Source organism: Hippoglossus stenolepis, chromosome 8 (genome assembly GCF_022539355.2).
Source record: "Hippoglossus stenolepis isolate QCI-W04-F060 chromosome 8, HSTE1.2, whole genome shotgun sequence".
NCBI lineage: Eukaryota > Metazoa > Chordata > Actinopteri > Pleuronectiformes > Pleuronectidae > Hippoglossus > Hippoglossus stenolepis.
This window is the reverse complement of record NC_061490.1, coordinates 9,816,001-9,832,492: the sequence shown is the minus strand read 5'-3', so window position 1 is coordinate 9,832,492 and position 16,492 is coordinate 9,816,001. Positions and strand designations below refer to the sequence as shown.

The 16,492-nt window shown below is 42.6% G+C and overlaps 1 protein-coding gene across 6 annotated transcripts in view; it reads left to right on the top strand.

Annotated features, from left to right (window-relative positions):
* Window positions 1–11,745, top strand: part of cobl (cordon-bleu WH2 repeat protein) — a 57,443-nt gene extending 45,698 nt beyond the window's left edge. For all 6 annotated transcript variants that reach the window (XM_035164137.2, XM_035164140.2, XM_035164138.2 and 3 more), the window contains 8 exons: window positions 2,362–2,686; window positions 4,071–4,189; window positions 4,347–4,535; window positions 4,698–6,295; window positions 6,401–6,628; window positions 6,819–6,935; window positions 8,806–9,120; window positions 9,916–11,745. In XM_035164137.2, coding sequence (XP_035020028.2) covers window positions 2,362–2,686; window positions 4,071–4,189; window positions 4,347–4,535; window positions 4,698–6,295; window positions 6,401–6,628; window positions 6,819–6,935; window positions 8,806–9,120; window positions 9,916–9,999 — 2,975 coding nt within the window. In that variant the 3' untranslated portion in view covers window positions 10,000–11,745. The remainder of the gene's footprint in view (window positions 1–2,361; window positions 2,687–4,070; window positions 4,190–4,346; window positions 4,536–4,697; window positions 6,296–6,400; window positions 6,629–6,818; window positions 6,936–8,805; window positions 9,121–9,915) is intronic.
* Window positions 11,746–16,492: the final 4,747 nt, after the last annotated feature.

The window sequence follows — 16,492 nt, the reverse complement described above, 5'->3', positions numbered from 1 at the left end:
CAGATGAGCTAAACCCTGGACGGATCAGTTACAGTGTGATTGATGAGTGACATGCTGAAATGAGGTTATGAGGCAAGGCCATGCAATATCTAAGCAGCCAATATTTTGGTGATGTGATATCTGCAGATCAATAGTTGGACAGCGTATGTTTCCCTCTCTGCGCCGGCTGTTGTGGATGATGATAGAAACCGGAGACCTGAATGCAAGCTGCCTTTGGGCAATAAAATGGAGACGGTGATCTGTCAATGACGTGTTGCTTTTAGGTGCTAGTGGCTCATGCATTTTTAAGACAAGTATTTGAAATAGAAGATGTCATTACAGTCTACACTGTGGAAAGATTGACAATACACATAGATTTTTTTTATTTTTGTGTGTCAACTTATAGTTGCATGGATGCTTTACGGCTTGTTTTTGAAATGATGGGTAAGGCTCTAAAAAGAGAAAGAAGGGTTAATTGTTTGGGTCCAGAGCAGAGCGGAGAATATCATTTGATTCTTTGTGAGAAATCTGACCTTAAGGGGGTAACTGTTTCATAGGCGACTGCTTGTTCACAATTTGGAGCACTCTATTATTACATGTATATTTAAAAAAAAGAAGCTAAATATTATATTTGTGTGTTGACCACGTGAAGGAAATGAACCCCTGCTTTTAAATCATATGACTTGTACCAAACTGTATGAATACAAACTATTGTGGTGTCACTGAATCAAATCTTTCAGTGAAGTACAATTTCACAGTTTTGTGGCGCGTCCATTTTTAGCTTGTTTTTAAATCAGTTAAAGTTATTGAATTTTTATGTAGAATGTAATTAATCCTCTGCAAGTTCTAAGTCGTTGAGTTATGATTTAAAAATGTGTAGCCTGGTGGGTGTGTACTTATTAAGCCTTTTGTGTATCTGAGGTGTGGTTAAAAGATAAATGTTTGAACATCATTTTTCAATTAAAGAGCTGAAGACCTGATGATGACGAACAGGATTTTGTTTTGGGATCATGCATGGATCGCTGCAGTTAGATTGTAATTAGTAGCACATGACTATTGATTTGCTTGGGAATGGAGACACCTTTTGTATGGCTCTAACAGCAGCATGTGCCTAAGGTCATACTGAGTTGGAGGTTTGAGCTATCTGCTTGTGTGTGTTGATAACGTAAGCATGCTGTATACTTGTGTAAACATATGAGTGCAATAGACAGTGTGAAAACATGCACGTGTGTGTGTGTGTGTGTGTGTGTATACGTGTGTGTGCACTGATTGTGGCTGTAGCTGGCATGACTAAGCTGTTGCTGGGAAGGAGCTGGGAGGACAGCCCTGTGAGTCATCACGACATCTCCTGGAACTGACTGTTCTCTCAACACCATTAGGACCAGGCCCAAAACTGACAGGCCCAGTACACACACACACACACACACACACACACACACACACACACACACACACACACACACACACACACACACACACACACACACACACACACACACACACACACACACACACACACACACACACACACACACACACACACACACACACACAGAGATCTGCACACTTAGGAAGACATATTGGAGCACAATGCGAGCCCAAATGCATGCACACACTCACAGACACCTGGTATCACTAACAAGGTCACTCGCTGTTAAACCCATTTTAAAGTATCCCTGTAGAGTTCCCGGTGCTGTGTGTGCTGGCCGGGCGGCTGAGACCTAACAAATGGTGCATTGATTTTTATTCTCTTGGCCTGGAGTTCAATGAGATCAGTGACAGGCTAAATAACTTCTCCAAAAACCCACAGGACTGACCAGAGCATGACTGTACTAAAGAGATGAGAGGGTATGAAGCAACACTTGTCTCTCACAGGCGACCTACACCAGTACTGTAAAAATCTAATTAAAAGGGTTTATTTACAGCAAGTCCACCCACACATCGTTAAAGCTGTTTTATCAAGCCACAAGTGGTTGTGCTCTGGGCTTGTGTTTGTATATTTGGCTCGTGTTTTGTGGTTTGTGTGTGTGGTGTCAGAATGAATGTTGAAACGAACGTAAATACTTCCCCCATGTTTTTTCGACTTCTCTTCTTCTCTTTTGCTTTGTTTCAAACAAATGTCCTCATGATTTGTTGTGTTGTTTTTCTCAGTATTCATTTTCTGAGGTTAAAGAGTTTTTAACTTAATGCATGGCATGAGTGAAAAACCAGTGCTATTAATGATGCCTACTTTTGAAAAATGTAATTTTCTACTAAACACCACCTTAAACCACTCTTTACTCTTTGATCTGCATGTTAAATTCCATTGCTGCTAATAGTTACTCACAGTTTTAAAAGACAGTGATGCGACTGATGCTAACATGTTCCTCTCTCCTCTACCAGCCTGGCTCTACTCCATGGGGAGCTCTGCAGCCAGTGGCCAGAGAGCAGAGACTGAAACGCCTGAGGAGGAAACCGTGTCGCTGGGCAGCAGCAGCGGTGGCAGCAGCCTGCCTGACCAGGGTTACGCCGCCTCAGAGGGCATGGCAGAGGGCGAGGACTCGGGCTTGGTCAGCTCTCCGTCCGACACCCAACCCACATCCCCAGATGGGAGTTTGTCTCTGGATGGAAGTGGCAGAGCAGGCGGAGGAGAGAGACTGCTGGGACCAGCACGGGACAACTCCAGTGACAGTGACGAGGGCTGTGCCACCTGGGGATCAAGACACAGGTAGAGAGAAAGTCACAGAAAGCTGAGGATACAGTGAAGTGGGTTGAAAAGAAAAGTGAGGGAAGCAAATGAAGCCAAGCAGACTCCATTTAAATTGACCCAACGTATGATTTATTCGTCTGACAAGATGATTAAAGCCTCGTTCAAGATGGTGAAGCACATTAATGCATCGCTGCGTTGGCCTCAAGAGAAAAGTTTCTACCTTGCTCATTAATCTATCTGAGCTCATGCTTCCTAGTATTTACTCTCCTCTTTTCCAACTCGTATCCATCTTCTGTCTCAGTTCTTTCCTACTGCTGTCCCCATTTATTACTAAATCCATTTTAATTGATCCTAGTTTCCTGGCAGCCAACATAATGCATGTGCTATTCACCTTGCTGTCGCCAGCCTGCGACACTGATAACTCAAACCTGCATTCAAGTCTTCAGTAGGATTCTTTTTTTGTTGTTAGCACATTTACTTCAAACCGGTATTTTTCCCTGAAGGTAAACATCACCAATTCAAGCAACTTTAAAAGTCTCCAGAGTTTTTAACCATGCTCTCCGTAATAACCAAGAGCAGTTCTCACCATAATAGTATTTGATTTGTCGCCAAAGCTGGCACCCTCAACTTTTATTCCTGGGCTTTCGTAGTTATGGGTCTTGGCGCTTATTCAAAGGACTTTGTGGAAAATAAATGCTGCCCCAGATCACTTTTCAGCTTTTATGTTGTTGTGAAATGTGCTTGGTAAAGTGCCCAGAGCAGGGATCCTGGATCGATGCTCTCACTGAGAGAAACTTTATGAATCCGGGGTCTGGCCCGATGCTGCTGGCTCCTCGGTATTCCAGGAAAGCACTATAACCTCGTTTTCTCAGAATCGTTGAGGCAAGGAGGACCAGTCCAAGTCTCTTAGAAGACAAATTCTATTTGGTTTGGCCTCCCTGTTGCAATTTGTTATGGCTAATGCACCACTAACTCATGAGAATGCTCCGCTGAACCCATGAAGAGAGCTAAGAAAGTTTGCACTGCGGTAATAATATCTTTACCGCTGCGTGTTTCTAAGCCAACAGGCTCCAGTAAAAATAAAATTCAAATTTGAAAAAGGACAGAATATTTTAACCTAACACCTTTTTTTCTCCTATTACTGAACTGTATTTACCCTTTAGGTTTCTGGAGCAGATTAGTTACGGGAAGGGTGCTGGATGCAACACCGACAAATAAGCGAATCCTAACAGCTGTTTGGTGGTAACTGGGGGACTGTTAATAAAGAATCATGAGGTCATGGAGAGTGCTGTATTATGACTGTACATATGCGCAGATGTGCAGAGGTTATTTGATTTGTTGTGTTATTACATGCGTGTATTTGCAGATGTGTTTTTAACACTCAAACTTGTACCACCCTCAGACACAGTGACATCAGCCGCCAGGCAAAGTCAAGCAAATTAAAAGAAGGCTATGACGAGGACCCAGAGCTCACAGCCCAGCTCCATCGGACTTTGGCGGACTTTGAAGCAAACATTGCCGGTGAGGGGGCATCAATCACAGTCCACTGAATTTATATTTTTAGTCTAATGGGGTTGTTTCATGCTGTTCCACATTAAGTAACTGATCCAAAGAAACTGTTGGTTCCCAAAATATCAAAGTATTATGTGTTCACACTTGCTTCTGCCCCCTTTTCCAGAACACATAGATATTGGAGTGAAGGAGACTCCCTATACCATGTCTATGGACAGTAATGATGTGCCAGTGTCTGTAGTGGACATGGATGTGCCAGTCACAGCCATAGATGAAGTCCTGGAGGAATATGAACGTGACATTGCAGAAAATGAGGCAAAGTCACTCACCAGGACTGGGACATCTAGCAGTAAAGGTAGGAAACACTTGATGTTTTTTTTTGTTGGAATTTAGTCCTTTTAGAGTCCAGTCATTCACGCTTTGTTTTATTGCTCAAATATATCAATGCAATACAATTGAAAACCTGTTATGAATTTTTTTTGTATGACTCACTTTTTCTGTCCCTATCTTATCACAGGTCTAGGTTTTTGTCAACAATCCAGTACAGAGCCACAGAACAAAAACAACAATGCTTGTACAGCTGTTGAAAGTAATAAAAGCAGCAGTGCAAACACTAAGCAGACATCTCAACCCAAGCAGCACAGGAAGGCAGCTGAGAGCAAGTCTGTAGGTGATAAACACAACGAAAAGATAATAGAGATGAAAATTAAAGACGCAAGGATCGCCAATGCCAACAGTGTGAAGGAGGATAAACAAAGAACGACGTCAGCAGTCAAATCTGATGTCGACGTGCAGAAACACAGCAAGAGCACAGAGATCAAACCTGATCCTGTCAAAAGCAGCGCTCAGTCCTTTCAAGAGAAGAAACCTGTTCAACCACCACCCATTCAGAGATCAGTGTCGACAGAAAGAGTTGAACAGATGCACAGAGTTTTTCCAAATAACTCCAGCTCTAGCAATTCACAGGGTAAGATCACTCGCAACGTGACATCACGCTTCGGCATGAAAACGTTCACTGTGGTTCCACCAAAACCTTCAGCCATGCATGCCGCTGCAGGAAGTTCAGCTGGCACATCAATCGCAGGCGCCATTAAGATTGACGATCAAGGAAACATGGTGAAAATGGGTATTTCCCAGAGCAAAGTTGGTGGTTCGTCTGAGTCGGGGATCAGTTCCTCAATTCCCGAGTCTCCTCTTCTTGGAAAAGCCAAAGCTTTTTGGAGCTCAAATGAGAGACAAGAAAGTCCTGTGTCCCACAGCAAAGGTCAGATTAATAAAGCTAAGGAGAACACTCCCTTGTCGATTTCAGACACTACATGGAAGACCGGTAACACTGATTACCTGCAAAGAACAAAAAGTATTCCATATAAACCTGCAGAGAAAGCCCAGCCTAAAGAGATGGTCAAAGAAGAAGCTAAAGAACCAGTGAAAGACATCCACGTTGCTAAGGAGGTAGAGATGGAGAGCAAGATTTCAGTGTCCAAAAACATTCAGCAGCCAAGTAATGAACCTTCCCTTCCTGCTCCACTCCTTCCAGACCTGAGAAGAGACCTGTTCTTCCTCAAGCCATCCAGGCGAACTTCAAGTCATTATGTTGCATCTGCCATCAATAAATACACCCCAAAGACCTTAGCTAAACCTAACTCCATTCCTAACATCCCTGAATCCCCTGTCTCTGTGAAAGCACAGGCTGTCGGCTTCCAGAGATTCGGTCGCTCCATACAAGTGAATCCACACCAGTCCTCCCAGTCTTCTTTGTCAGAGAATAAGGAGAACGACTCTGCTTCTAAACCAAACCCTTCTGGTCCCAAGAGATCTATGAGCTTCCCAGAGTATGTGTCAGGGAGCCAGAGAGATTTTGGAGAAGTGAGGCTGGACAGGGGAGGGTTTGGAAGTTGCGTTGGACCCACCAAAGGAAGCTCTAACACGCTGGAAAGAGAAACAGCCAAGAATCAGCACATTCAGTCTAGTGGCCCCACCCAGATAAATGTGACCACCAACAATGACAGAGACACTATTAAACGCATTCAGCCAAGAAGCCCAAACCTTGCAGAAAGCAATCCTCCACACTCATCTGCCAAACCAGCCACAGCCGCCAAGACCAGTATCCCAAGTGTAAGTGAACCCTTGATTATTAAAAAATGCATTTTATTGGTCTCTTGAAATATACATAGTATGAACAGTTTTAACAATAATATACCATATTTTACTTGTCCGCAGAGCACTAAAGACATGACCAAGGCGCCCCCCCATCCAACGCCTGATGCAAGACCACAACCTTCAGTCACAGTGTCAGACAGCGTCGATACATCACAGCCGGTGACGCTGTTTGGACCAGTTAAAAAGTTCAGACCAGTGATCAGCAGATCTCTGGAGAGGGAGACGTCTCTGCACGGCAGCCTGATGGAGGCAATCCAGACAGGGGGAGCCAGGGACAGGCTCAAGAAGGTAAGATAAGCGTAGTACTGTGTATGGATGGATAGATGGATGAGAATTCCTTGGAAGAGAACACTTTCCTTACTAGCTGTGATAGAAATGCACTATATTCTGAATTTCATAGGAATATCATTATGTCGGCCTCTGTTGGCTGGAACACAAAAAAGTTATTTTTATGTTATTTTTTTAATTCCATTATTAGTTATCCAACCCTGCATCCAGCTGCACGAAGAAGGGATCCTATGTTGAGGAGGAGAATGAGAGGTCTGCTCTTCTGGCCGCCATTAGGGCCAAAAGCCATTCCGGCCAGCTGAGGAAGGTGAAATACTCTTATAGCTTTTGTTTAAATATCTATGCACTGTCCATCGATATCTGGTTGAATGACTCCTTCAGTGTAATCAACTGTGAAATTGTTAATTTACTATATTTTACACATCAACATTTTTTTTTTAGCCAAGCCAGCTCTGGGGCTCTAGGGATGGCAGCGTTGATTTGTCATTGGCTACATCACTTTGCTCCAGACTTTAATAACTCAAATATCATATGAATTGTCATGGAATTCCTGTTCCCCTGAAGATAAAATCTTATCCCTTTGGTGACCATAAGCAAATGTCAGAATGCTAACAGAGAGTGTATGTACTTATTGCAATTGCATGGCACAAGTATGAAGTAAAAGGTAGTGGTGCACCGATGTATCGGCCGTATATCGGTAGCGGCCGATATTCGCCTGGTTTACTGCCATCGGCGTATCGGTAATAAACTTGACTTTCACCGATAACATTGGCCGATGTTCATTGGTATGTTTTCTGCAGCCTGCCAATCTGGCATCCAGATTATGGTACACTGACGCCGGGTTTACACCGGGCGCTGAAGCGCCGCGCAGCGCAGCGCCAAGGAAAGCCAGGCGCCTCCCATCCACCCCCCTGTTAAACCTTTGTGCGGTTCACATGGGCTGCGATGCGCCGCGCCGCGCCAGCGCCCTTCACCGATGGTTTCGGCATGCGAGCGTATCGCGCCAGGAAACAGACTGAAAAATGTTTTTAAACGATATAAATGACATATTTTATGATATAAGTGATCAAATATGCATCCCATACTTTGTATTCCCCTTCTGTTGTCCTGGACTTTTAATTTTCCCAATTTTCCCAATCACATAATTAAATGTCCCCCTCTGCCCATCCACTACAGCCACACAAGCAGTCATATAGATAAAAAGAGAGAGAGGGGGCTAAAGGCTTGCTTGGAGAATACGTCATTTACCCCCGACACCCGACATTGAACGGGTTACATACAACAACAAGCGGAGAATCACGGGCTGACCGGCGCGGAGAAATGCGGGTCCGGTGTGCACATGCGCAACAGGTACTACATACAAACAGCAGAGACAATGTCGGCAGCGTCGGCAGCGTCGGCTGTGTGGGATTTCTTCACTGTCTCAGAGAAAGATCGCCGTTTAGCAATTTGCAAGACATGTTCAGCCGACATTTCAAGAGGGGGTAATACCACCAAGGATTTCAACATGGCATCTAAAGTTACACTTGTCACTTTTTCTGTTTTTCATATTTCATATTCAAGTAATACACAAATATCGGTATCAGCTATCGGCTAGATTGTTGTTTTAAATATCGGTATCGGCCAAGAATTTCCATATCGGTGCATCCCTAGTAAAAGGTAAATGTTTCTCTCACTTTGTGTGTAGTTAGCTTGTTAGCAGTTCACAAAACCATGCATGAACCTAGTTATGCAAACATGGGAGTCTATTTCTGTCCCTGTGTGTGGACTGTGAGTTATGGTTTGCTGTCATGTAAGGACCCATGTGGAATGAAAGGGGCCGGACGCGTGTCGCTAACACATCTGCGGTTCTATTCTGGAGGTTCCTCTTACCAGAACTGGAATCTCTGGAACGCTGCATGACTAAATCAGTCTCGAAAATGTTGTGCTTCTCAAAAAATATCGAAATAAAAGTAAACACCCTTGTAGAATGGCCTTACAGAAAAGAATAAAACAACATATAAACGTGAATCTGTATAACATGATTAGAAAGAAAAAAATACTTGTTTTAAGCCACGAGCATCTTTGTGTGTGGGTGTCAGAGGTTGATGTAAATAGATAGATCTAAAGATGGATGGATGGATAGATAGGTAGATGCATCTAGAGTTACAGTTGTCTCACATCTTTGTGTTTTGCAGACAAAATCTGAGGCTGCAGATGAGCTCGACAACGTCAGGAAGCTGGTCTCTGAGGAGGAGAGAAGAGCGGGCCCTCCCTCCTCTCCCTCTCCTCCCTCTTTGACTCCCCCTTCACCTCCTGTCTTCTCCTTGCCACCACCGCCACCGCCACCTGCTCCTATGGTTGCACCCCCACCTCCTCCGCCTGTCTTGCCCCAGGGTAAGCTGAGCGCTGTGGCACATCCAAGCGGTAACACCCCCATGAACCCTGCCGTGACCAGGGAGGCAATGCTGGAGGCCATTCGCTCTGGATCTGCTGTAGAGAGGCTAAAAAAGGTACAAATAAAGAAAAATGCAGCAACCCTTCACACTTTTTACACATCTTCCACTGGACATTACAATTTTGCATCAGCACAGCACATAATCAATATTATTCTTTGTATGTTCGGGGGGTTTTGGTGCACAAGACAGCATAACTCCCCCCTGAGAGACTCCTATCAGAGAGGAGAGGGAGGGCACAAAAACAGAGACAGGAGTGAAAATAGGCGAAGACAGTACAGAGAACAGATAAAGGCCAGACAGACGGCAACAGAAAAATAAATCTCTTTGTTCTCACGTCTTTCCTCTGGTTTCTTTCGTCTTGTCTTGTTGGATTGAAGACATCATTGGCAGAACAAAGCTCTTGTTCGCTGCAGCAGCCAGGAAACTGGAAATGAATTTCAGATCATAACACATAGAAAGATACATCTGACAGTCTGACTGCACAGCTGCATAAACATTTTAAAGAAGATAAAGTTCATTTTTAGGTCAACAGCTTTGCAAAATGAAAGTTGGCAGAAACATGAAATGTTTTTATTTTGCCTTATTATTTTTGCATCTTTTGAACAAGAGGAAAGACTAGCATAGAATGAATAGTGTTTGCACAGTGGAAATAAGACAATTAGAGATTATTTATGAACAAATGTCTTTTAGATCTTGTGAAGTAAAAAAAAAACTAATAACATCTTTTCCGTGTAGGCATTTTGTTTCCTTGTGACGCCACAAAACTCCCAGAACCCTGATTTCTTCCCAGCATGCAACGAACCATTATTCCTGTCATCACCATGACGTGTTGTGTCTCTTTTTTAAAAGGTCGCTGTGCCCACAAAAACCATCCAAGTGAATGGGAGACTGGGAACGATCCAAGCAACCTCTGCAGCCTTTCCTCAGCAATGAGAGGGGAAGCCCACGCCACCGCAACGAGGAAGCATTTATCAAATTTCATTTTTGAGTTTGCTTTTTTTCAGTTTGGGCTTTTGCAACAGACATTTGGAAAACTGGATTGAGTCATATTTTGAGTGAATGTTATTATTATTATTTGAACCTAACATCTCTCACCACCAGTCTTGGGCCTTATGCCTTTAAAGGAACTTTGAAGAGTTATTATCTCTTATTTTATCCACTTCCCATTTCCTCCTCTAAGGGGAATATTACTCTGTTAGTCGCCAAACACCTGCAACATCTGTCTGATAAAGGTGTGGTAAAGGTAAAAGGTTTGCAGTCCATCCACAATATTAGTTTTCTCAGCTTCTAACAACAGCTCGCTGGAGGATGTTTGTGTTCATCCACATATCATGGTGTTGTTCCTCCACATATCTTGCCATCTGTACTTGAATTCAGTAGTTTGAACTGGAACGTTGTACAAAACGTGTGCCAATGAAAGCTAATTTAAGTGGTTTATGCTATTTTCAGATATTTTTTATTTTATTTTATTTGCTTTTACCACAGTAAGTTGTGGATGCCTTATACTGTTGCTCAGTGTTATGTATATGATGTTTGCTGTAAAAAAAATCCTTGAAGGGGTGCAATAAGTTTGATCTGATGATGTTTCCACACTTGGACTACTTAATATTTGTTCAAACAAATAAGACTAGTGAAATCAAAAACTTGTGAAAATAATGTATCGATCCATATATTATATGTATATTATTTGACTCAGATTTGGTCTATGATGCCAACTTTTACAGTTCTTGGCTCCGAGGAGAACGATGAGGACGGACTTGTGTTCATTTTGTTCCTGTTTCAGCTTCTAACTGTCACTTGCTGCTGTTTATGATCTAAAGACATTGTCTAACATGGTCTGTACCCTGCAGAAACATATATTGGTATAGGTGCGATATGATTGACCATGCCTTCTTCATTTTGGATATATTACCTACTAAGATAAGGCTTTCATTACTTTTGAAACACTGTTATTGAAGTTTGTGGTTGGTGGATGCCACAATAAGCAAAGAGGTTCATTAATCAACAAGTGACCACTAATGTGTAATGGCTATATAATGCAAAAAAAAGAAGTTGTAGATAAGCAGATGTTATCTATGGCCTTACTTTAGGCAAACTTAGCTGTGTTTCATAGAGAGAGAGAGAGAGAGAGAGAGAGTGCACCATTACCATTGAATGGTATAGCTGTGGATGAAGTCGGATGATCTTTAGAATGTAGAAAAACCTTGAGCGTCTGTGTTCAGGCGTAAACGCTTATTGCTGCTCAGTAAAGGAAGCTGATATTATATGTAGAGATTTATTTTAATTTATGCTCAGTTTCCACTTTAAGAAAAATATTTCTTTACTGTTTTATGTTTTATTTTGAGAGTGAAAACCACGAGAGCTTCTTGATTCTTTTTTCTTTCTCTTACTAGAAAGAGTTGTTTAATTTCCGCTAGATGGTTTCATCTACACACAATAGCCTACAGCACATTGTAGCATTGTATATTTGTAAACTATAAAGGCGGATGATCGTTGTGATAGATTTGATTTAAATGTTCGATAGAGAGCCACGATAGCACAAACATTTTTATAAGCTATTGCTTTTTGAGTTTTAATTGCACATTGGTTTTTTTGTTGTTGGTTTTTTTCAGAAGGCTGCACAGTTATTTTTGTCTACCCTAATTTTTGATTCAATAAATAATTTTGTAATCAAGACAACATCGACTTGCTGGTAACAGTTTATCCAATGTCTTCTTTTCTTTTCCCCCCTCACTTACGGTCGTATGAACGTGATGCCCTGGACAGCATCACTCTGATTTGCCACTCCCAGCACTGTGACTGTCTGCAGACTGTGGTCACCCTTATGAAATATATTGTTACCTCTGTCTCTCCCTCTGCCACAACACAGATGAGCTACTATTCCGGGCAGCAGATCAACGGCCTGACTCATCAGTATGTGGTCACATGAAATGACTGTCGCATATCGTGAACCTATAACTTGGATTCCTGTTCCCTGAAACACCAGTCATTGTGCAACCCTGCCTGCAAATATCCACATTAGCTGCAAAATCACATAAAAATGAACAGTGCAGTTGTGAATACATGGCGAATAAATCTCGGATGTATGGTATTCAATCTGTTGTAAACAAGTTAAAGAAGCTGGTTTAGCTGTGCCCATTAATTTTGAATGATCTCATTTGCTTGCATGACTGTGCAGAAAGTGAAGTGTCATATAATTGTACACTTTCCATCCTCTCATCCATTATTAATGCAGCGCATTCAGAAAGTATTCCGTACCCCTTGACTTTTTCCTTGTTGCAAAATGCTAAAATAGTTTCATTTATTATTCCCCTCTTCAATCTACAGTGACTATGCCACAATGACAAAGCAAAAACAGAATTTTAGAAACTGAAATATCACATTGACATAAGTGTTCAGACCCTTTGCTGTGACATCTAACGCACTGAGATGTTTCTATAAAAAAGGTCAGAGTCCTCCTGTGATAAACACTTCTGTCTGAATAAGGTCTCACAGCTGATATGTCAGAGCAAAAGTCAAGCCATGAGTGAAGAAACTGCAGAGCTCAGAGACAGTCGTGTTTAGGTGCAGATCTGGGGAACGCTACAAACACATTTCTGCTGCTCTCCCAAGAGCCACAGTGGACTCCATGATTACCTCCCCACCGAGGAGGTTGTTTGTTTGCTGGTTTGTTTGGAAGCAAGATTTCACAAAACTTGGTGGAAGGATGCGGTACGGGCCAAGGAAGAACCAATTAAATGTTGTCGATCCGGATTGTGGAGCAGATCCAGGAACTTTTTTATCACTTTCTTTAAACATGGTGAGATGTTTTTCAAGATTTGTACTGATTTCTCAGGGAATAACTAATTGATTCTGATGAAAATAATCAGGCACATTTAGGGTAACAGGTATCAATGAGTGTGTGTGATTTGGTGCAGCCTGATTGAAATTAAGGAGACTGTTGGCCCTTGGTTGAGGTCTGTGCTTCACTGAGTTCCATAGTTGCTTGTGCTCAAATGGGTCTGGCTAAGAACCTGATGGTCACTCTGGCTGAACTCCACTCATCTGGGCTTTTTGGTGGCCAGAAGGAAAATTCTACTAAAAGATGCATGAAAGTCATTGCCATAGAGTTTGCAAAAAAAATTTAAATCACCTTAAGGCGTCATAACAATAAGGAACATGATTCTCTGGTCTGATGAATCCAAGATTGAACCGTTAGGCCTCAACTCTAAGTGTCATGTCGTGAGCAGACCAGGCACCACTCATCCCCTGCCCAACACCATCCCAACGGTGAAGCACGGTAGTGGCAGCACCGTTCTGTGGAGATGTTGTTCAGGTCAGGGCTGTGGGAACCAGGAATGGATGAAAATGAGCCTCTCCGCCATCATAAAATGTTTCAAAGTGAAGGGGTCTGAATCCTGGATGCTTTGTGAGTCAGAGAGTAGTTTTGGCCAGAAAGAGTTGTTACATTCCTTCACGGACCACAGGCTCTTTTTGGGTCAGAATTCATGCTCCGTCTCCAGCCTTTCTAATCTGCTGCACAAATCTCTGAAGGGTGTGTATGGGTGGGTGGGTGTCTCTCTCTCTCTGTGCGGGTTTGGGTGGCACAGTGATATTTCTGTTATGTGCGTGTGTTAGAGCTTGCGTTTCGGTTCCAAACTTCTAAATGTGAATTACCAGAAGATCCCACCACATAACACAACAGAAATAAATCCAGTTAAGTTTGGCTTTGGTTTCGGCTTCTCCGACATTATTGGCTGGTTTGTTATTTGTTGCCATAACAGTTTCAAAATGAAGGCCCGAGGCAGGGAGTATTACACATCTGTCATTATGTTGAATCATTTAGATGAATCGTATCATTCAGACCACACCGGACGCCGCATATATGTTAGATATGGTGAGGATCAGGATTTTACAGGATATGTTTTTGAGCAGCGTTGTTTCTGCTGCAGCATTGACTAGAAAACATATTTGTGCATGCTCCTGTGAGAAGCTTCATTGAAAGCCATTCACCCGGAGCCTCGGCTGATATTACACAGCTTTGTTAGTCCTGACTGCCCCGACTTATGAGTGATGCAAGCAGTGACACACACCGTCAGCGGGGGTTCATGTTGACTTTGTTTTCTGATGTGGTGTCGTCTACCATGTATCTGATCAATCAATTCCCACAAAAGACCTGTGTGATGCTGAATGTCTGATGAGGTGAAATCAACATAATGTGTCTCATATTGGAAGAACGCTTTGTTGCAGGGTGGCATGCCGAATATCAGTGACGTGATGTGTGTGTGTGCGTTTATTTGTAAGTGTCTACGTTTCGCAACGGCTGCTCTATGTCTGCCTCTTTAAGGGGTGAGCCCCCTTTTGTCACAAACACACACACACACACACACACACACACACACACACACACACACACAGCTCAGTACTGATGACCTTTTGCACTTCAGACTCCCATGGTGTGTTCCCATCACTTTAGATACTGAACTAGAATGTCCCTCAATGGAGTTCCTACCTCCTCCAAGGCCCAACAGCTGCTGTATCATATGAAACCAAATATAAATTCACTACACAACATTTCCCACGTTTCCCTCATAAATACCGGTCCCCTTAACATGTGATTCATGAATAATTCTCAGAGAATAAACAAAAAAAATCCTTGGATCTGCCGGATCTGCACCAAAATGTAATGAGCTTTTCCTTGACCCATCCCTCCACTAAGTTTCATGGAAATAAGTTAAGTTGTTTTTGTGTAATCTTGCTCAGAATCATATGAACAGGGGTGAAAACATAACCTCCTTGGTGTAGGTTGATATCCCAGGCTGTGTGAAAAATGACCTGAGTGCTACGTTATCTCCGGTGTCTTTATCTGGCAGAGCTGTGGGGCTGTGCCCAAGTCACTGCCTCTGCTGCCTGTCACACCTCCTACTGTAAATGTTCTACCAACATTTATAAGCTGTAAACTAGCTGACGGTCTGAACTGCAATAACGCACGAGCTGAACGTACGCGTCACGATGTTGCCTTTAGCCATATAAACAGAGGGTCTTATGCAATACACTTACAAGGCTCAGAGGAATAAAAACACAACCTTGGCAGCAAGGCAACTCTGGTGCAATGAGATTTGACCCCCAGTTGTGTAATATACGAACCTCACAGCTCCCAGTATCGGTGCCTGTCAGAGCAGAGCTTTAAATACGAAGTTGACTCTAGCGCTCATGATGTGGTGACAGATTCCTTCTCGTGTGACCAGTTTGACCATATTGTGACCATCCTGAATAAATAGTGAAATATACATAAATGAACTTTCAGATTTTGCTACAGCCTGTACACTGATTGGTCTATCAGTGTCACATGACATGGGTTTTAACAGGCAGGAAACCAGTTGTCTAAATCCATTTATATGTTCTCATCCAGAAATAAGTATTTTTGATGGTTGTTGAATTACGCACAGGCTCCACATGAATCCAGTGACAAGTTTAATGAATTAACATATCCACTGATGAATGTTATGGTAAATAAATTGTATTCATAAAGCACTTCTCCACTCAAAATGCTTCCCAGTACAAGTCAAATTCATACAGCACTTCACTATACGCTACCTAACACATACACAATTTGAGGTATCTTGTCCAAGGACACTTTGGAATGCAGACTGGAGCGGCCGGATCTCAAACCAATGACCTTCTGGTGAGTGGTCGTCCCTCTGTCCCCTGAACCACAGTCGGCCTGCTGAATGTATCATAACCAATAACCAGCGGCGTGTAGATATTGACATAAGTTGGAAGGTTTGATTTCAAAAGGGACAATAATATTTCACATCTTACTTTAAAATGCGGGCTGTCCTTCAAACCCTCAAAAGGTTTAATATTTACGTTTAATTAGTGGCTTGTCTCTGTGTGACAACTGAAGTGTGACATTAATACATTTCAAAGTTTATATTTATTGTGCGATCAGAACAGATTAAGGGCTGGTCAAGGAGTTTGTAGCAAATGTATGAATCGGAATAATTTCAGATCTTTAAATGATTCGAGGACAGCAAACCTTTTACATTTTGTTGCAAACACACACACACACACACACCTATGTTTACAACACTTACTTGTAATAGAGCAGTTGGTTCTTACTTGATGTGAAATGATCACCAACATACAAGCTGTTGTTTATAATAACAATGATAATAAAAATAATAAAGAAAGATTGCATATCTATACTTATTGATACAGTCTCTATGTGTGCGTGTGTCTTTTAACACAGAAAACACACAACTTTAAATGCCCGTGAGGCAGGAGGCAGCTCCTACACAAATAAAAGCGGACTCCTGAGAACACGCCCTCGTTCCCATGAAGGACGTGAACGCCGCATTAATCACCCCTCGCGAGTGGGCGTGGCCTCGTCGAAAGGGGAGGGGTTGTTTGCGTGCGTGCGCGCGCGTGTGTGCAAGCGTGTGTG